General features: G+C 44.8%; 2 protein-coding genes across 2 annotated transcripts; one reads left to right on the plus strand and one right to left on the minus strand.

The window, feature by feature from the left end:
• Nucleotides 1–7,729: 7,729 nt before the first annotated feature.
• Nucleotides 7,730–10,535, minus strand: buc (bucky ball; the record flags this gene model as incomplete). Its single annotated transcript, XM_083683798.1, has 6 exons — nt 10,509–10,535; nt 10,124–10,285; nt 8,371–9,951; nt 8,136–8,237; nt 7,896–8,003; nt 7,730–7,761 (listed from the first exon to the last, which is right to left on the minus strand). Exons 1-6 carry the CDS (start codon nt 10,513–10,515, stop codon nt 7,730–7,732), a joined length of 1,992 nt encoding a protein of 663 aa, XP_083539924.1. The 5' UTR covers nt 10,516–10,535.
• A 618-nt stretch (nt 10,536–11,153) lies between these two features.
• kbtbd2 (kelch repeat and BTB (POZ) domain containing 2) lies at nt 11,154–17,813 on the plus strand. The gene is made up of 4 exons (XM_083677168.1): nt 11,154–11,885; nt 13,334–13,967; nt 15,042–15,207; nt 15,387–17,813. Exons 2-4 carry the CDS (start codon nt 13,795–13,797, stop codon nt 16,944–16,946), a joined length of 1,899 nt encoding a protein of 632 aa, XP_083533294.1. The 5' UTR covers nt 11,154–11,885; nt 13,334–13,794; the 3' UTR covers nt 16,947–17,813.
• Nucleotides 17,814–18,192: the final 379 nt, after the last annotated feature.

The following is an 18,192-nucleotide window of genomic DNA, read 5'->3' on the forward strand; positions in this document are numbered from 1 at the left end:
GACAGGGCTGTCGGGACACTGGGTGTTTTCTTGGACTCAGAGAGAGATAAGGCTCTGACAAGAGAGAAAGGAAGACAGACACACAGACACACAGACACACATACACACACTAAGGAGTGGCCATGAAAATACAATTTGGCCATAGCAATACCGACATAGACTGAATAACTCAGCTTCCTAGCAGCTCTGTGGCATTTGGATCTTTTATTCAAAGCACAATATTTGACGCTCATCTGCTCTCATAATCTCCTTGGTCAGGTGGGCAATGACCTTTATGATAGTATAGAACAACACATAACAACAAAAAAGGTAATTTCAGGAAATTAATTAGCCATATCTGTCTTAGTATCATTTAATACATCCAAGTGACATTGAAACCAAGCAACAATTCAAACATCTATTTGATTTATGATTTTGTTAATCTGTAGTGCTTTCTATAGCACTGTAAATTGGACGGGAAAAAGAGCTCTTGAGGATACAATCCTGAATGTATCCCTCTATTCTGATACCACTTCGTCATCTCCAAGAAGGCAGTTGATGATGAGCGTCTCAAAACACTTGAACCGTATGACACCCGCTCCAGCACTCTCCTGGGAAACGGCCTCGACAGCTTGACAGAATCACTCTAAATATTTAAGGAGCAGAGATAGATGCTCTTAACCTCCTGTGGCTTTATACGCACCACCACTCACCAAACGCATCAACACAGACTGCACACAGACAAAGTACAATCTTGAGTGAAATTATGCCCAGCTAGACACCTCACCAAAGTCTTCCAATCAGGCTGGGCTCTATATGTTTTGGTGCCCTATGTGAAATAATTTGTGCCTCGCCCACATTAGGCTGCCTCTTGTATGCCATAGGGTCTTCAGACATCCCAGTCATTTCTGGCCTACTTGCTTATGTAAATTCTCTTGGGAACTAATCATATTGAAGCCTTTCAAATTCACCTATAATGCAAAGCATCATGAAGATGGAGAGGTGGTCCGAGAAGGTGTCTGCGAGATACGAGCTTTGAGGCCATCAAGGAAAACTGTCTGTCTACTCTCAAACGTCCAAGTCTGAAGGGAAATCATGTGTTGCACTGAAGCACCAAAACTTCTGACAGCTGCTCCTCCAGTTCTCTGGATTTTCTGCCTGTGTTGTTAGAGTTTCAAAGAACAACCACTCCCCATTACCCAGAAATAATTTTGATGGTTGTTAAAAAGACCAAAAGCCTTTGTCTCTGACTTGATTTCAAACAATGCACAAAAGCAGCACTTTCTTGTCTTTGAAGATTGTGTGGGCCTGTTCTGCAGGGATGTATCCACGAGGACCAATGAGGAGAAGAGGCATTTGTGAGACTTGCGAGGCAAAAATGAGCAGTTGTTCTTTTGCAAATTTGATTCTCTAGCTCTCTCTACACATACACAAAAACACACGCCACCCCCTTATCTGAAACTCATATTCCCTCTCACATACGGTGACACAAACACACTTTACCCTAGTCTTTGAATTCCCCTCTAGCCAAGAAACCCATTATTATTGTTGCACATGGCATTACAAGATTCACTTACAGCAGAACCATAAAAACATTGTTTCATTACCCTTTCACAAGGCTTGCTGCACATTGCTTAAACTATCCTGGTGTGGTCTGACAACTTGTCCCTGTGCAATCCATTTATACAAGCAAGCATCAGGACCCTGGATCTGTAGCAATCAGGCATTAGTTGGAGAGATAAGTAGCTGGTTGACACTGGAGACAAGATACACAGAGGAGGACAACATATTTGAATTGCTATGTATAAATCCTCACTACTACTCCATAGTAGGCTGATGTGCATGCAGTCACAGTACCTCTAACATGTTAAATTCAATGGAAGGACCAGGATGCAGTATTTCAAAATGTATGTGATCGGATTTCAGCAATCAGATTACATTAAATCATAGAATTGGGTATTTGAAAACTGAAAAATGTGACTGTGATCATTCGACTAGAGATTTGGATTTGGTAATCCAATCTGACCATTAATGAAGATTGAATGCAGTTTTTGCATATTTCAAAACTCAAAGGTAGTGATTAAGATAGTTTTGATGCCAAAAATCTGGATAATCTTGATCCCACTGGAAGGGTGGATTCATGGTGGATGTTGAAGGTGAAAGTCGCTATAACCAATAAAATAAGGTGGAGATGTTAGAGAAAAAAAAAAATACACTTCTTAAATACAGGTTAGCAATATAAATGTGTCAATGTGTTATATTATGAGTTATGCAGATAAGGGAATACATTTACTTACAAGTGACATGCAAGCTGTCTTTTCTTTTTCATTTTTTTCTTTGCTACCTTTCTTCCTGTAGTTCACTCATGTTTTTCTGGCTAAACAAAATGTTGTGTAACATTACCTCACCCAGTAAATGGCCTATACACTGAAAATCCAGGTTCTGTGATCTTGATCTTGTGTTATCTGATGTTTTGATACCAGCTCAAAATCAGACAAATTGATCTAATCCTGGATAGCAAAAAATGGGATGACAGAACACAGATCATTCCGATCCAGATTACAAGTTTTGAAATACTGGGCAAAGGAGATTGGATAGGACATACAGCATGAAATATATACTACAATTATAATAATTTATCAATTGCTTAATGTGTAGGGTGTCTGAAGGGTACGCATACATATAGTATGTTTTTGTGTGCAAGTCTACAGACCAGTAAGACCTATTGTGATAACATGTTTCCATGTGAAAATAGTTCCATCTACTGTTTGTTTTCTGCTATTGTACAGAATATCTCCAACTGTAAGAAAAAGCACATTGCAAATTCACTGCTGACAATACTGACAATCTCTTGCTCTGAGGATCAGGTCACATTGTCTGCCCAGAAGAGTCAGGAAAGGAAATACTATAATTTCAAAATTCCAAAAGCCTGACAATGCAGTGTGAATTCAATAGATTGCAGGGTGCAGACACTTATCCAGCTTAATCCTTACTTAATCTCAGCTCAACCTTGAGTTTCCATTTTGACAGGCAAAAAAATAAACTCAGCACCAAGTATTGTAGTAGTGTTTATTTAATGTAAATATTCATATTTAATAAAAACGTGAGTATTGTGAGTTTTAAGAGTTGATTATTGAACGTGTAGATAAGTGCATTCCCTCAGTCAGATGTGCTCGTGACAATCAGCATCTTGTGTCTTTTCTGTGAGTTCCTAAAGGGAAAACAAAGGAGGAAAGTTTAATCAATTCAATCAGTCTAAACCAGCCAAACTGTGGAATCACACATTTGACATTGTAAAACAGATTAATGTTTAGGAGAAATGCATACAAAATCTCCTTTTATTGTGCATTTCCAGCCAGCATTAACTGTCGTGTTGATTCTACCCCTCTCCGTCACCAGATGAAATGACATTTTTAATGCTGTGAATACCTTTTCCTACAGTACAACATAATTTAGTTTGACAGAAGACAAACATAACTATACCTTGTGACTGTGCCTGTGGTTTCTTCAGTTTATGAAAGTTGTGTGATCTGGCTCCATTCTTACTATTTTCAGTACCAGGGTTGGGCATGACTGCTTTACATGACTCTGTGGGACAAGAAATTGTCACGTGTATTACTGAGACACTGCAACTGTCAAATGTTCTTCACTTAAGCAACAAACAGGATAAACTATTATAACTCACATCAGTATCAAAATTCAATTGCAAAAAGCTTTGGTCAAGGGCTTACCAGTTTGCCATTTTTGCACCGTGTAGGGTTGGTTCTGGTTTCTCCATTTGTCCTGAAGTGGGATCGACATGGAGTGGTTCTCCTCATCCCTGATGGTGTTGCCTTGGTGACGGTGTTGCCGGGGACTCTCCCATGCAGGCATGCGTTGGGGCTTTTCGCAGGAACAGTTCTTCTCTCTCAGCTTGGCGTGAGGAGCCACATCACACTTCTCAGGCTGTCTCTTGGAGGACAAAGGCCTCCAAGAAACTGGGACCCTTCTCGGGTCATCGAGGCCCCTCCTATTTGGCACTGCCTGGCAAGAACTGTTCTCAGAAGTGTCTCCCTCGGTCTCATCTTCATTATGTGGGCAAGGAACATCAGAACCAGAACCTTTCCCACCAACCTTCCTCCTAGGGAGGTATTTGCATGCTGCACAGGTCTGCAATACAACCTCATCCCATGGTGAGACAGGGAAGCCTTGCTTTCTCAAGATCAAAGTATCCGGCCCCAGGCTGCCAGGGACATGTACTCTGCGGTTTGTCAAACATCTGGCACAAATGCGCTTTCCCTTGGAGCCCCCAGGGATCAGTGCATTCTTGTTGAGAGTTTGGCTAGCGTAGCACTCGTGGTCAGAGAGGCTTCTCCTGTCCACCTTCCCTCTGTGCCTGCACCTCTCTCCCTTTAGCCTGAGTGTAACAAGTTGATCTTTAGGATCTTGGTTAACCTTTCGCTTGTGGTTTGACAGTTCAGGTGGATGACAGCTGAGGATTTTGTGCTGCTCCTGCACACTCTGAGGCAGTTTGCTGTAATAGTATACATTCCCAAAGTCAGCTAGCCAGCTGGTTGAGGGAAGATATGCAGGCAACGACTCCAGAGAGTTGTCCAGCTGATCCTGGTCATCTACAGAACCTCTCTGCTGGCTCGTGTCTGGAGATGTGGAGGGAGCATCTATTAAGGAAGGACTGGATGTCACAGTTACCTCTGCTGTGGGGACCACCTCTGCCACAGGGACCATCTCTGCCATAGGGATCTCTGCTATGGGGACCACTTGAGCCACAGGGATCACCTCTTCCATGGGGACCTCTCTCATAATCAATTCCTCTGCCATGGGAACCTCCACCAATGGGCTCAGCAATTCCTCCCTGTGGGGCCCCATCAGTCCATGCTGCATCATCCACTCAGAGGGAACATGAGGTACCATGGACTCCATTGACCACACTGATGACTCCATCTTCCTTAGCTCTTCTAGATACTGCATGTCAAATGGCATGTGGAGGATTTTAAAGTGTACACTCTTTGAGCTATTCACACTCATCCCTCCATCGTCCCTTGCCAACTTAGAACCGCCATGGACCACCATTCTGCAGCCCATGTCTGATGTCACATTCGTCAGTTCCATCCGTGTTTTTGAGTCACAGTCTTCAAGAGCTGGAAACTTCTCTGTGGTGCCACTGGTGGGTGACGTGCCCACCATCAGGATATCTGGGCATGTCTGGAGACACTGTTCTGCTTGCTCCCCGACCAGACACAAGCCCTCCTCCTGTAGCACACTGCCCTCATGGATGGAGGCGCTACACTGCACCAAGTCCTTAGACCCACAGTGGGCAACCTCAGCAGTCTCGCGAGAGCGCAGGATCTTCAGCCCCTTGGGGATACTGCGGCATTCAATCCTCACCTCCTCCGCCTGGAACACAAAGCTGCTCTTCTGAGCCGTTCTGGTGGACCCTAGGTCCTGGTACTCAGGTGATCTCTCGTCCTGCGCAGCTGAGGTTGGGGACAGGGACTGAGTGCCTGTGCAGCTGGTGGAGGTGGAATTTCCAGTGTCAGAGTTGCTACAGGCATTCCCCCTAGATGATACACCTTCACTGGAAAGTGGGGAGTCAGAGCTGTGGGCTGTTGACAGGGGCTCGGTCTGTACCTCAGCGCTAATCATGTCCCTGGCGGGGGGGCCATGCTGGTAGCGGAACCTGCGGGCGTGGTAAGCCATGGTCTGATGGTAGTGGGGGTTGATCATGCGCCTGTAGTCCGCTAGGTGGTGCTGGGTGTGAGGTATGATGTAACCCGGTGCTTCCATATATGGACTCTGCTGATAGGGTGGCATAACCATGCCGAAACCTAAAGAACAGAGAAGACAATGACTAAGTTCACAACAGAGTAAACCTAGAGTGGGATTTTACTTCAAGGGAAATAATATTCAATGAAGGTGCATGCCATATACGGTACTTGAAATCTGTTCAAAAGTTTATCAACATAAGCTTAAAATTGTTGGTTTCCTTTCAATGTCAAGGAGCACCTAACAAATTCTGCTCTATATTCTAATATATAATAATTGTACACTCCAAAGATAGGTAGGGCTTTGTAATAAGAACAACTCGGAGACAACGATAATTTATGGTGCACCTTTCATATCAAAATGTTAAATACCATTTCTCACAACTGGTTGTCACTAGCGGCATTTCTTTCTTTCTTTTTTTGAAATGTCCATATACATCAACAACATCAGTATTTAATTGCTAAACCAGCAAATACAAGTAGAAAAAGTAAAGTGTAAAAATGTAAAGGTTATTGAGGAGGTCAACAATGCAACAACTTACCCATACCAGGGTAGCCACAGTAGGGGTTGTAGGGCATGGGCATAGGCATGGGCCATTGAAAGGGTGGGTATGGCTGGGAAGGCTGAACATAGAAGAAGGGTCGGCTGTGGGGCTGGGGCTGGTGCGGGTGCTGATCCTCAGGGCGTGGAGGTCCATAGGGCCCACGAGAAGGGTGGTGTGGTCCCTGGGCCGGCTGAGGTCCATGGAGTGGATTTGGGCCATGAGGGCCCAATCCAAAAGCATGTTGCGTTGTAGGTGCTGCTTCCATATCTGAAATAAAATAAGGTGAGAAAGGGGTGAGTGAAAGGATTTTCCCTCCATCTCATTATCAATAACGGTTTGGCAAACATTTTAAACAGCTTTTTGTGTGCCATCACACACACAAACTAGAGGCTGAACTATGTAATCAGAATGCAATGCTAAAATTAGCTATGTAAGCATTAATTTCAACAGCTTTAACATACATGCAAACAGACAATTACTTCCAACAAACCAAAATGGCTGTCCTAGTAGGATTTAAATAGACAATTGAAAAGGGTTGGCCTTCAAAACATGATGTGAGAAGGCACTCTGATATTGGCCGCATTTCGTTTTTAGATAATAGATAACCAATAATAGGGGCCCTTGATTTAGCTCACCCATTGGGTAAAATTTGCACTTTAAGACAAATGGGACAGATGTAATGTGCAAAGCCTGACCACACGGGTTAACTAAATCAAAAACACTTGTTAGCTACTTTGCTCCAAATCTCTCCACAACACTCTTTTTCTTGGCTTGGTACTTCATTTTACAGTAGTGCAAATACATGTCCATTTAATCAAACCTTATCAGAAACATCACATTGTGTGATGTTTTTTCACATGCATTATGAAAATTATATTAATTGCATGTCAGTCATTTAAAGTGCAGGTAATTTGCAATCATACACAAGCCTGTTAATAACTTTATAGCTGACAAACAGCTTCAGTAGTATACACAAGGGATTATTGTATGAAAATCAGAACAGCATGTCCTCATTCCAAGTATTATGATATGCTGCAATTAAACTAAACATTATCAGTATGGAAACACAAAGTGAGATTATGAGGAATCAATACGATTAAGTCATATACATAAGCAAATTCACCTATTCACATTCTAAAAGAGCCAAACTAATAAAATAAAATTGTCCCAGGTTGGAGTGCAAGAAAAATCTCTTTATTAATGATGCTCTGGTCATAAAACAGTTTGGCAAACCAACCCTTACAGAACATGCACACCACATGCCACCAACCCCTTGCTGGTGAGTAGGTTTATCAACATAGTGTAAGTCATAAGGAACTGTCCTCCGGGAGAAACTTGGGTCATGACTCCTTGGTTTACAAAAAACAAAAAACGGTGTCTATTAGTGTGCAGTGTATTGTGTGTATTGTGCATGCGCAACATTTTCTTCAATGCTGTGTGACATCAACACCTCATTCCTCCTCTCTTGGTGGACCCTGGTGGAAGCAGAGAAAGAACATTGATTAATTTATATTAATAAGTATTATTACATTACATTTAGTTACTAAACACAAAGTTGCAGTATTGAAAATGTATGAGATTTATCAAAGACAGACGTAAAAAACACTACCTCTTCCCCAGTGAAATCGTGGTGACTCCTCGTCATCATCATTTTCCTCATCTCTTGCTCTCTGGTTCACAAACAGCTTACAGAGAGCTTTCCTCTGTGCCATTCTCTCTGCAAACAATCAATTCATAGCCAAAGCCTTTAATCCACTCCATATGTTTATCTTTTAACTACAGAACATCTATTGAAATGGATGGATCTAGGCTAGGAATAGAAGCATGCATCAGTATTGTAAAATGTTACCTTGCCTTTGCAGTGAGGTTTGTAGTTTTCTTCTGGGCATAACATCTTCACTCTCCCACCTGCCCTGGTCTGAAGGAGTACTACCCTCTCTGCAGAGTCGATCTAGGGGAGAGATCACGCATTAAGCATTGAATCCAGAGATAAAGAATGCCAGCAATGCAAAGTCCCAAATAAAACACATTCATAAAACCATGTTAAATGACATGACATGTTCTCACATGAAAGAAATACATACCCTGGCATGTTCTGTGTTGCAGATCGCTTGTCTCTTGTCCTCTCTCCCCCTCTGCCATGTGCCCCTCAAAGAGGTCTTGCTCTTCTTGCTGGTCCACTGTAGGCTTTATGCAGTGGTCCCTCTTACAGGTGTGTTTGGAAGGATGATGATAACCGAGAGGATGGGTCTTTTTGGGGACAGAATGCTTCTTCCTGACCACCCTTGCGGGGTGCTCACACACTCTTCCACATCTGCGTTCCTCATCAGAAGCTTCTGCGTCATCATCAGCCCTAGGACTCTGAACTTTACCTCTATTTGCCCCTTTTGACAAACTTGACCCACACCAGACACACATAAACCTCTTTGGACACATCTGCCACACCTCCCCAACTTCATTGGTGGGTTGTGGTGACCCTCCAACAAGCCTCCTGCTTGCGTATACATGCTTCGGAAACAAGTCCATGTCCTCCAAGTCAGTAGAGAACATCTCATCCCTAGAAGAGAGCTCGTCTAGTGAGGGGCTGAGGACACTCATCCGCTCATGGGTCGTCTGTGAGGGGCAATAGCTGTAAGTGTATGGGTGAGTGGGAGGAGACACACAGCCAGATGAGAGGGTGGCCTGTGTCCCTCCACAGAGCAAAGAGCTGTCATTCTGCAGAGCTCCTGCCGTCAACACTTTCTCAAAGGGCAGCTTGAGGATTTGGTATGGCAGACCAACATCTACTTTAAGGAAACCCTTCCCATCTGGAGCATCAGTCTGAGACTGCATCTTTGAGATTTCTTCCCCACATTTGGTGTGGTCTAATGCTTGCCAGTTAGAGGGTAGGTGAGATGACAACTGAGGGGATGGCAAATTGGCTGCTCTGCTCTGCTCAAGTGGTACCTCAGTGTTACTGCCACCTGGATTGACCTCTGGCTGGTTGTCTGGGTCTTTGGGTCTCGGACTGTCTGACTGTGCAGAAGATAGGCACAGCTTCTCAGGGGAGCAGTGGTGGAGAGACAAATCATTATCTGCATGCTTCTTTGGATTGAGGCTCTCCTCATGTACAGATGAGCTGTCTAAGGGCAACTCTTCATCTGAAACTACAGACCAGTCCTCCTGACACACCAGGTCTTCTAGACGACTCCTGCTTGACTCACCATCGTAGACTGCTGCGGTTGAGTCACTGAACAAAGTGGTGGGAGTCTGCAAATGGCTGCTGTCCAACTTAACACATCTGGGTCTATGCATATCACCCAACTCTTCACATTTCATTTCATGCCCAGGTGAGAAGATCCCAGAGGTTTGGGAGGCCACACCAGAATCAAGCTCTTTTGCTGAGGCCATCTCATTAGTCTGGAGTTTTTCCAGACATTCAATTAGTTTATTCAGGGCATCACTGGGGTCAGTCTGGGCTTCTGAACAGGCCATCTCTCGCTGCATATGAGCTGGATGATGGTGGTGGCGGAACATGACATCATGTCCCATAGGTTGGTGAAAACGAGGTTCGTACATTCGTCTGTAATCAACTGGATGCATTGGGGCTTGTGGATGTGGGAAAACATATCCAGGATACTGCATGTATGGGTATGGGGACATGTATGGGCGTCCAAGCGGATAACCTATGGCAAATAAAGTCAGAATATGGCCATGAGAAATTCTCTGTCTTCATAATTCATATTGTATTTACAGCAACAAATTCTACTATAACCATTGCAAAGTATATATTTGTAAAAGTCACTTTAAACTCATTCCAGATCAAGTCATAGTATTCGAGGTGGAAGGATAATGTACCTGATCCAGGCAAGCCATAGTGGTTATATGGGTTGTTCATTTGCCACTGATACATGTAGTGATGTTGAGAAGGTGGTTGAACATAGAAAAAGGGCCTAGGGTGATGAATTGCACGCTGGTGCGGTTGCCCACTGCCCATGGTATGTGGGGGTTTGCTTCCATCTAACGAAGAAACAACAATTGCATATCAAGACGTTTTCCAAAAACTAAATCGAGATTGGAATAGTATCAAGTATGTCTATAGATGCAGACAGTACATGTACAGTAAGGAGAGGATGCACATTTGACAGTAGGCAATATGGCTTTGAGCACCAGGTGCAAAGGAGCTATAAATTCACTCAGTTATCATAGAATACAGAAAAAAAAAAAAACTGGGGTTTATTACCTTCCATTTTTTGACACGATTGTCCAAAGACTTCCACAAAACTCTATAGAAGTGATAAGAGCAGATAAAGGTATATTATAATGTTGCCATTTAAATAGAAAATACTTTCTTCTCTCACATACCTCATCAAAATAGCACCCGCAGGCTATTTCACATGGAAACTCCTATTGCTCAAGCTACAATTTTAAATCAGTATGAAAACCATAGGCTAGCTAACAGAAAGTGCCCATATAACTAGCTAAATAGACTACACCTGTGCCCTCTAATTAGACTACACTTATGATTGGTGCTCAAGTGAGTAATGAGAGCGCACCCACTACACCTTTTTTAAAGGCACATGAGACATACATTCCTAGATTGGCCATGGTCGTAACGGAGACATACACAATAAAACAGGCATATATGTTTCGCCTATTTCCAAGCATGTACAACAAAGTACATGTACTTGATTTGACATTGCAGCTCATGAATGTGCCCTACCCGCATATTTTTTACATTTTCACACTTCACAGGGAACATTTTCACCAGCAGAGGTCGACCTTTCCCTTGTAGAGGACAAGACAGTTTTGGGCGCATAACCACTATCCTCATTTGGCCTCTTGTCCTGTCTTACAGAACGCCTGCGTTGTGCACAGGTTTCTTGCTGGTCGCTCATTCGGCTTCCGGAGCTTGCTAGCTTATTTTCTGTGACAGAAAGAGGACAAACGATTTAAAATTCGGGATATCACTTAGATTAGTGTAATAATATGAAGCAGGGATTATGCTCATTTAAAATATGTACAGAAATACTTCAATGTAACGGTAACTTGCCAGTCATCTCAGTCAACGTACGTTATCGTCGATACGAGCTAGCAAAAAGTGAGGCAACGAGCATAGCTTGCTAGTTAGCCGGCTAATGCTAACGCACCGTCTCGTCTCGTTGGTTGCTGCGTGCTTGTCAACGTTAGCTCATTCGCCTGCACGGTAGCTAGATATACGAGCCACTGCTGCAAATCAGTGCAAATATGGACCTAAATGTCGTATTTATGATAATGAGATGATTTTTGTGTATAATCACATTCGAAAGTGGCAGTTCGCTGGTTAACCTGGTTATATTACATAGTGTGTCTACAGAAACAGTCTATTTAGTGTGTGGGTGTGCAGCTAGCTAACGTTTAGATCTGCACGAAGTACCCGGAAGGGAAGACCAGCTGCCGCTTTTGCTGATGTATGATCTAGCTAGCTAGCAAGTAGTAGCTAGCTAAGTCGGTAGATAGATACGATAGCAAGGGAAGCTCCCTGTAACGAAACTAAATGTACTAAGTTGGACTTAAACCTGAAAGGGTTCGAAGTCGAACTGGGATATCTATTTGAGACAATAGATCCAAAGGCAAAGCGGTAAGTTGTCCAGCATCATATCTAGATAGCAAGCCACTAAATAAAGGCCTGTCTCTTGCCATGTTTTGGGAGGGGGGTTGTTTTGGGAAGTGGATGAAAAGTGGGCAGTAAACCCGCGTTAGCTTGCTAGCTAATGCCATACAGATCTGAGAACATGGCTAGTTAACTAGCCACTGATTTGACGTTACTATATTTATATGTTACGTTATAACTTCAAAAAATTAGCTTGCATGCTTAGCTGAATTTTCTAGCTACCAATCCTATTTTTGCATAGCAAGCTAGCTGCATAGTTGGCCAGCTAGCCGCACAGTGACCGTAAATTTGGCCTAGCAGTAAGGATGTGTCGATGTAATATTGTTGTAGTTAGCGTAGTTGGCTTAACTAACTAGCCACCTAGCAAAGACACTTAATTAATGAGGTAATTCAACTTTATGAGGTCATTTTGGAAGTAACCACGAACTGTCAAAACGTGTTTAACATTAACGTTAGTTTGCCAGCTAAACATAGTTGACTAGATAGCAAGAGAGAACATGATTTCTCTAGTCAGTCGATGAACTTATTTGGCTAGTCAGTTATCTAAGTGAGGTTTGTTTACAGTGTGCCAAGGGGAAGGTTGGTCTTATTTCTAGTTCACTGCCCTAAGTCGTCATGCTTCCACATGGTTCGACTAGTACATAATGATGTACTTGGGGGAGTGCGGCATTTCTATCACCGACACCATTTGTCCTTATACTACACTGGGCGGTACTTTATATCAGAGTGGACCACTAAGCCTATAGATAATTGAAGTGCCTTGATAGTTCAGAAAGATTGCAGCCTGCCATAGAGACTGAAGTTATTCAGTTTATGAGTGGTGCACACAGTCAAAAGCATGTTCCTTGTGTTTTGATCGAAAACATGTTTGGGTGGGAACAGTGATCATTAACCACAGATAAATGTATTGGAGGGTTTTATCATTTGTGTCTCTGCCTGCTCATTGCCAGACATGCACGCGTAGCATGCTGTCTGGCTGTCAGTTCAGTCTCTCCCCAGCTAGTGATGGGGAGGGGGGAGGGGGGCAGGTGACCTGCCAGGGGAGACCAGATTGTTGACAGCGCACTTTTCTCATGCGGAAGGGATTCAGGATGTGTGCTGATCTGACAGGGAGAGAGGGAGGGGAGTAAGAGGGATGGAGACATTTTGCACTCTGCCTCAGAAGCCAATTTTTGTGTTATATAATGTAGCCCAGTTATAAACTATTTGAGGTATATCTAGGAAAATTAATAAAAATGCAGGAGACATAAGTGATAGAATGAATGTACAGTTAAAAATAAGCATTTATTTAGATTCTGAATGCCCGAACTGTTTTGTTTCTGTCCAGAGTCTGTCCCCTGGTCTGTGTTATTGGTTTTCTGTGTCATGGTCTGTGCGTACTGGTTTGATCTAATCTGTGTGGCATCTCGTTTCAGACGGACACCGATGTAGCAGAGTCACCACATTCGGTCTGCCTCTCCCACTACCTTTGGTCCCCTGTGCCTCTGAGAGATACCTCAGACTTCTGGTCCATACAAAGCAACAAGGGGAAACACCATTAAGACCTCTCCACCTGTGCTGAGTCTAGGCTCTATACTTCTCTCATACTGAGAGGACTAAAAGACTCCTTGACCTGCATCTACGCTCTTCATCAGGAGACACCTAGACACATTCTCAGTGTGGGAGTGTGAGGAGGGGTTGCTCCTTTTTTTGCTGCAGACCTATTCCAAACTGGGAAAGGAATCTCAATCAAGTACACCCCTGCTAACATCCTTGGGGGTGGGTCTTATAGTATTCCTTTTTTATTTATTCTCTCGCATTTTTCCGGTTGGTTTTGATCCCGGTTTTGCCGGCTGCTTGAATCTTGAAACTGGGGCGAGATTCATGGGATGCAACCATGTCGGATCTCAGTGAGCGCAGGCCGGTTAACACGGACTACGCTGTCTCCCTGCTGGAGCAGCTCAAGTTCTTCTATGAACAGAAATTACTGACTGACATCGTGCTGCTGGTGGAGGACACAGAGTTCCCCTGTCACAAGATGGTCCTAGCCACATGTAGCTCCTATTTCAGGTGAGAGCGCTGGACCATTACCAATACAGTACTACAGCAGCTAATGTGACATCCCCCCTGTGAAGCCATGAAGTAACTCCTGTTTTTACTATAGGTTGTGTCAGTGTATATGTGCTCTGCATGCATGCATGTGTGTGGTCCTGTGTTTTAAATGGTCAACACTTGTTTGGTGATAGTTGGATGTAGGAAAATGCATATAAAGAACAGATTAATTTAATTGTCTTTCATAGGAGTAAAATCCATTTATTAGGATTTTAAGTATTGTCTGCTAACTGAAGTTATAGTGTTTACAAACTAAGAAGTAAGCTGAACATGACTTGGAGTCAGGTCTTCTGTTCCCCACTGCATCAGTTATTATATATAGAAACAAATGATGCAATGTTAACCTGTGGTTCAAGAGAAGTATCCCCAAAAGCCCTCAGGGCCTCGTCCATAAGCACAACATTACATAAGGAAGTAAGTGCGCTGCAGTGGAGATGACAGCAGAGCAGCAGCCCCAGCTCTCAGAAGAGTCCATCTGTACATGACAGCAGCACACGTTCTATCTCTCCACACAGTCCAAGTAAAGATCCCAGCCTCTTCCCATCTTCCCCACTGTTTCCCACGCACTCGTTATCCGGTGAGAACATGCAAAGCATTTCCCCTTCAGGGTTCAGAGAGGTGTCCCCTCTCTTCCTCTTGGCTCCCTCTCCCTTTGCTTCGAGGAAGGGGGGTTGGGGGGGGGGTATGCCTGCAGGGTTGCATAACAGGGCCCTGGCAGGTCTATCTCCTGCTGTGAGCAGTACATAGACCAACACCCCCCTAGCCCCTCCACACTCACAACTGAACACTCAGACCAAGGACAGGAAGGTTAGACTAATTATTTTGAAAGAGCAAAGCATAGTATGAGGTACACAGGGATGGAGAGTTCAGGAGATCTAGTAGCCTTACAAATTGATGGATTGAGGGAGAAGCACATGGAACTCTTCTACTGAATGTAGTTTTATACATTTATACATTTTATACAATAATGTTTTTTGCTCAATGACTTTGTTGAAGAGATGCCTGATGATGTCCCCAACTCGTCTCCCACAGGGCCATGTTTATGAGTGGTCTGAGTGAGAGTAAACAGACTCACGTCCACTTGCGGAATGTGGACCCAGCCACCCTACAGATCATCATTACTTACGCCTACACAGGTAACCTGGCCATCAACGATAGCACTGTGGAGCCCCTATACGAGACCGCCTGCTTCCTACAGGTCAGTTACTCCTCTAGTTCAGAACACTACCGTTTCCCCAGTCCCCTCCAAACCCTCTGCCAATTTACTGAGTGTCTAAAGGACCATGGTGATTTCTTTGTATGGTAACCATCCATGCCTTGCGGTTTTTAATACAGTTGATCTCTGATGCTACTCTTATTGTGCTTTCTCACTCCCAGGTGGAGGATGTGCTGCTGCAGTGCAGGGACTACCTGGTGTCCAAGATCAACGCGGAGAACTGCGTTCGCATGCTGAGCATCGGGGACCTGTTCAGCTGCACTGAGCTTAAGCAGTGCGCCAAGCGCATGGTGGAGCACAAGTTCCCGGTGGTTTATCGGCAGGAGTCCTTCCTGCAGCTGTCCCACGAGCTTCTGGTGGACGTTCTGAGCAGCGACAACCTCAACGTGGAGAAGGAGGAGACTGTGCGCGAGGCGGCCATGCTGTGGCTGGAGTACAACATGGAGGCACGTTCACAGCACCTCTCCTCGGTGCTCAGCCAGATCCGCATTGACGCGCTGTCAGAGGTGACGCAGCGTGCCTGGTTCCAAGGCCTGCCCCCCAATGACAAGTCTGTGGTGGTGCAGGGCCTCTACAAGTCCATGCCCAAGTTCTTCAAGCCCCGGCTGGGCATGACCAAGGAGGAGATGCTCATCTTCATGGAGGCCACGTCGGAGACACCGGGTGACGGGGGCCATGTGGTGGCAGGCTCCTCACACACAGTGGTGTGTTACAGCCCGCAGGCCGAGAAAGTGTACAAGCTGAGCAACCCGCCTGGGGACCTGCAGAAGGTGGGCACCCTGGTCACCCCGGACAATGACCTGTTCATCGCTGGCGGGCAGATCCCGCTGAAGAACTCCATCGCCAACCACAGCAAGAGTGGCAAGCTACAGGCCGTCTTCCGCTCGGTGGACAGCTTTTTCTGGTTCGACGCCCAACAGAACGCCTGGGTGCCCAAGACCCCCATGCTTTGTGCCCGCATCAAGCCCTCCCTGGTTTATTGCGAGGGATACATCTATGCAATCGGAGGGGACAACGTGGGCGGGGAGCTGAACAAACGTACGGTTGAGCGCTACGACTGTGAGAAGGACGAGTGGAACATGATGAGCCCCCTGCCCTGTGCCTGGAACTGGAGCACGTCAGTAGCAGCACACGACTGTATCTACGTGATGACCCATGACCTGATGTACTGTTACTTCCCCCGCGCTGACACCTGGGTGGAGATGGCCATGCGCAAGACCAGCCGCTGCTTTGCCTCGGCCGCTGCCTTCGGAGATCTCATCTTCTACATCGGCGGTCTGCACGTGGTCAGTAACTCAGGAATCCGCCTGCCCACGAGCACCATCGATGGCTCCTCAGTCACCGTGGAGATCTATGACGTCAACAAGAACGAGTGGCGTCTGGCAGCCAACATCCCTGCCAAGCGTTATTCTGACCCATGCGTGAGAGCGGTGGTGCTGCTCAACTCACTGTGCATTTTCATGCGCGAGACCCATATGAACGAGCGGGCCAAGTACGCCATTTACCAGTATGATCTGGAGCTGGACCGGTGGTACCTGCGGCAGCCCGTGTCAGAGCGTGTGCTCTGGGACCTGGGCAAGGACTTCCGCTGCGCTGTGGGCAAGCTGTACCCATCCTGCCTTGAGGAATCCCCCTGGAAGCCCCCCACCTATCTCTTCTCCCCTGACGGAGCTGAGGAGTTTGAGGTGGACGGAGAGATGGTGTCCCTCCCCCATGTATAGCTCCTAATCTTCCCCCCTTCTAAACTGAACTCTGGATCTGCAATGTAGCTGGGTGAACATAAAGGGGGGTGTATCAGTACTACCATGAACTAAAAGGGTTTGATGCATCTGTGTTCCAGAGGGATCTGGGGTCTAATGGATTGCATTTAAGGCTCAGGCTGTTGCTGACAAACGATAAGCCTCAGACTAGTGTGTAGCGAGAATCGATGCCCCTCAAAATACTAGTAATCAGAAATGTTTTGGTTGTTTTTTTGTTTGTTTCTTATTTTGTCTGTTGCATTTTCTGTTAAGTATTATTTCAAGTCTGTTATACTGTTTCTACAATGTGATAATCGAAAGTCAACTGATTTGTGATGATGATGAAGCACTTACTGGTAAACCTCCTTGGAATGACGATGGCAACTGTACCAAAATCCCCTAGCCCCTCTTTCCTTGGTTTCCCTCTCTCCCCTCCTCCTCTCACCACTGTTTTTAACCAGATCCATCTCTTGTATGGACACCTCATAGAGGAACAGGGGCCATGCGTATGGGTGGGGGTGGCATATGGGGAGGTATAGGAGGGGAGATGGCTTAGGTGGTAACTGCAGGTCCGGTCACTAGCCTTCCCTTCTCCCCTCCTCTCTGCCCCCCTCCACCTTCCCCTGACTACACTACCACCCGCCTAGCCTGTCCGTCAGTCTCCTTAGACACAGGTCTTCCAAACAGCCGGCAGTTTACAGTGCTCACCCACCATCTCAGAATAGTGATAGGATTTTGCCGGCTCTTTTGTATTTGTTTTGTTTTCGCAAGCGTGGGTCTCTGCAACAACACACATGCCTCCACTCAATACAACCATAAATTTGGGCTCATGCATTTGATTTCCAAGCTGCTGAAATATATATATATATATATATATATATATATATATATATATATATATATATATATATATATATATATATATATATATATATATATATATATATATAAAAAAAATTTCTTCATATGTTTAAAGACAACTGTTTTAGTGTGGGGAAAATAACCATGTCTATTTTGTATTAGTACCTTTTTTTATTTAATAACAGACATTACTGTAGTGTGATTGTGTATAGGTATCCATTTTTTTTCCTATCAGATTTAATTTTCTTGTGAGTGAATATTGAGGGATCTTGCTGCTGAATGGGCCTGAGAGGAGAGGGCTGGCCCAGGGCTGTTGCTATGGAAATTGTCCCGGCAACCACTAGCAGTAGTGGAGAGTGGGTGGGGC

The sequence above is a fragment of the Argentina silus genome (assembly GCF_951799395.1).
Source record: "Argentina silus genome assembly, chromosome: 1".
In the NCBI taxonomy this organism is placed as follows: Eukaryota; Metazoa; Chordata; class Actinopteri; order Argentiniformes; family Argentinidae; genus Argentina; species Argentina silus.

Excerpts from the sequence above, each read along its gene's own strand:
- kbtbd2 (XM_083677168.1), top strand. The coding sequence starts at position 13,795 with ATGTCGGATCTCAGTGAGCGCAGGCCGGTTAACACGGACTACGCTGTC. Across the intron at positions 13,968-15,041 it reads ACATGTAGCTCCTATTTCAG|GGCCATGTTTATGAGTGGTC; the intron begins GTGAGAGCGCTG and ends CGTCTCCCACAG. Across the intron at positions 15,208-15,386 it reads AGACCGCCTGCTTCCTACAG|GTGGAGGATGTGCTGCTGCA; the intron begins GTCAGTTACTCC and ends TCTCACTCCCAG.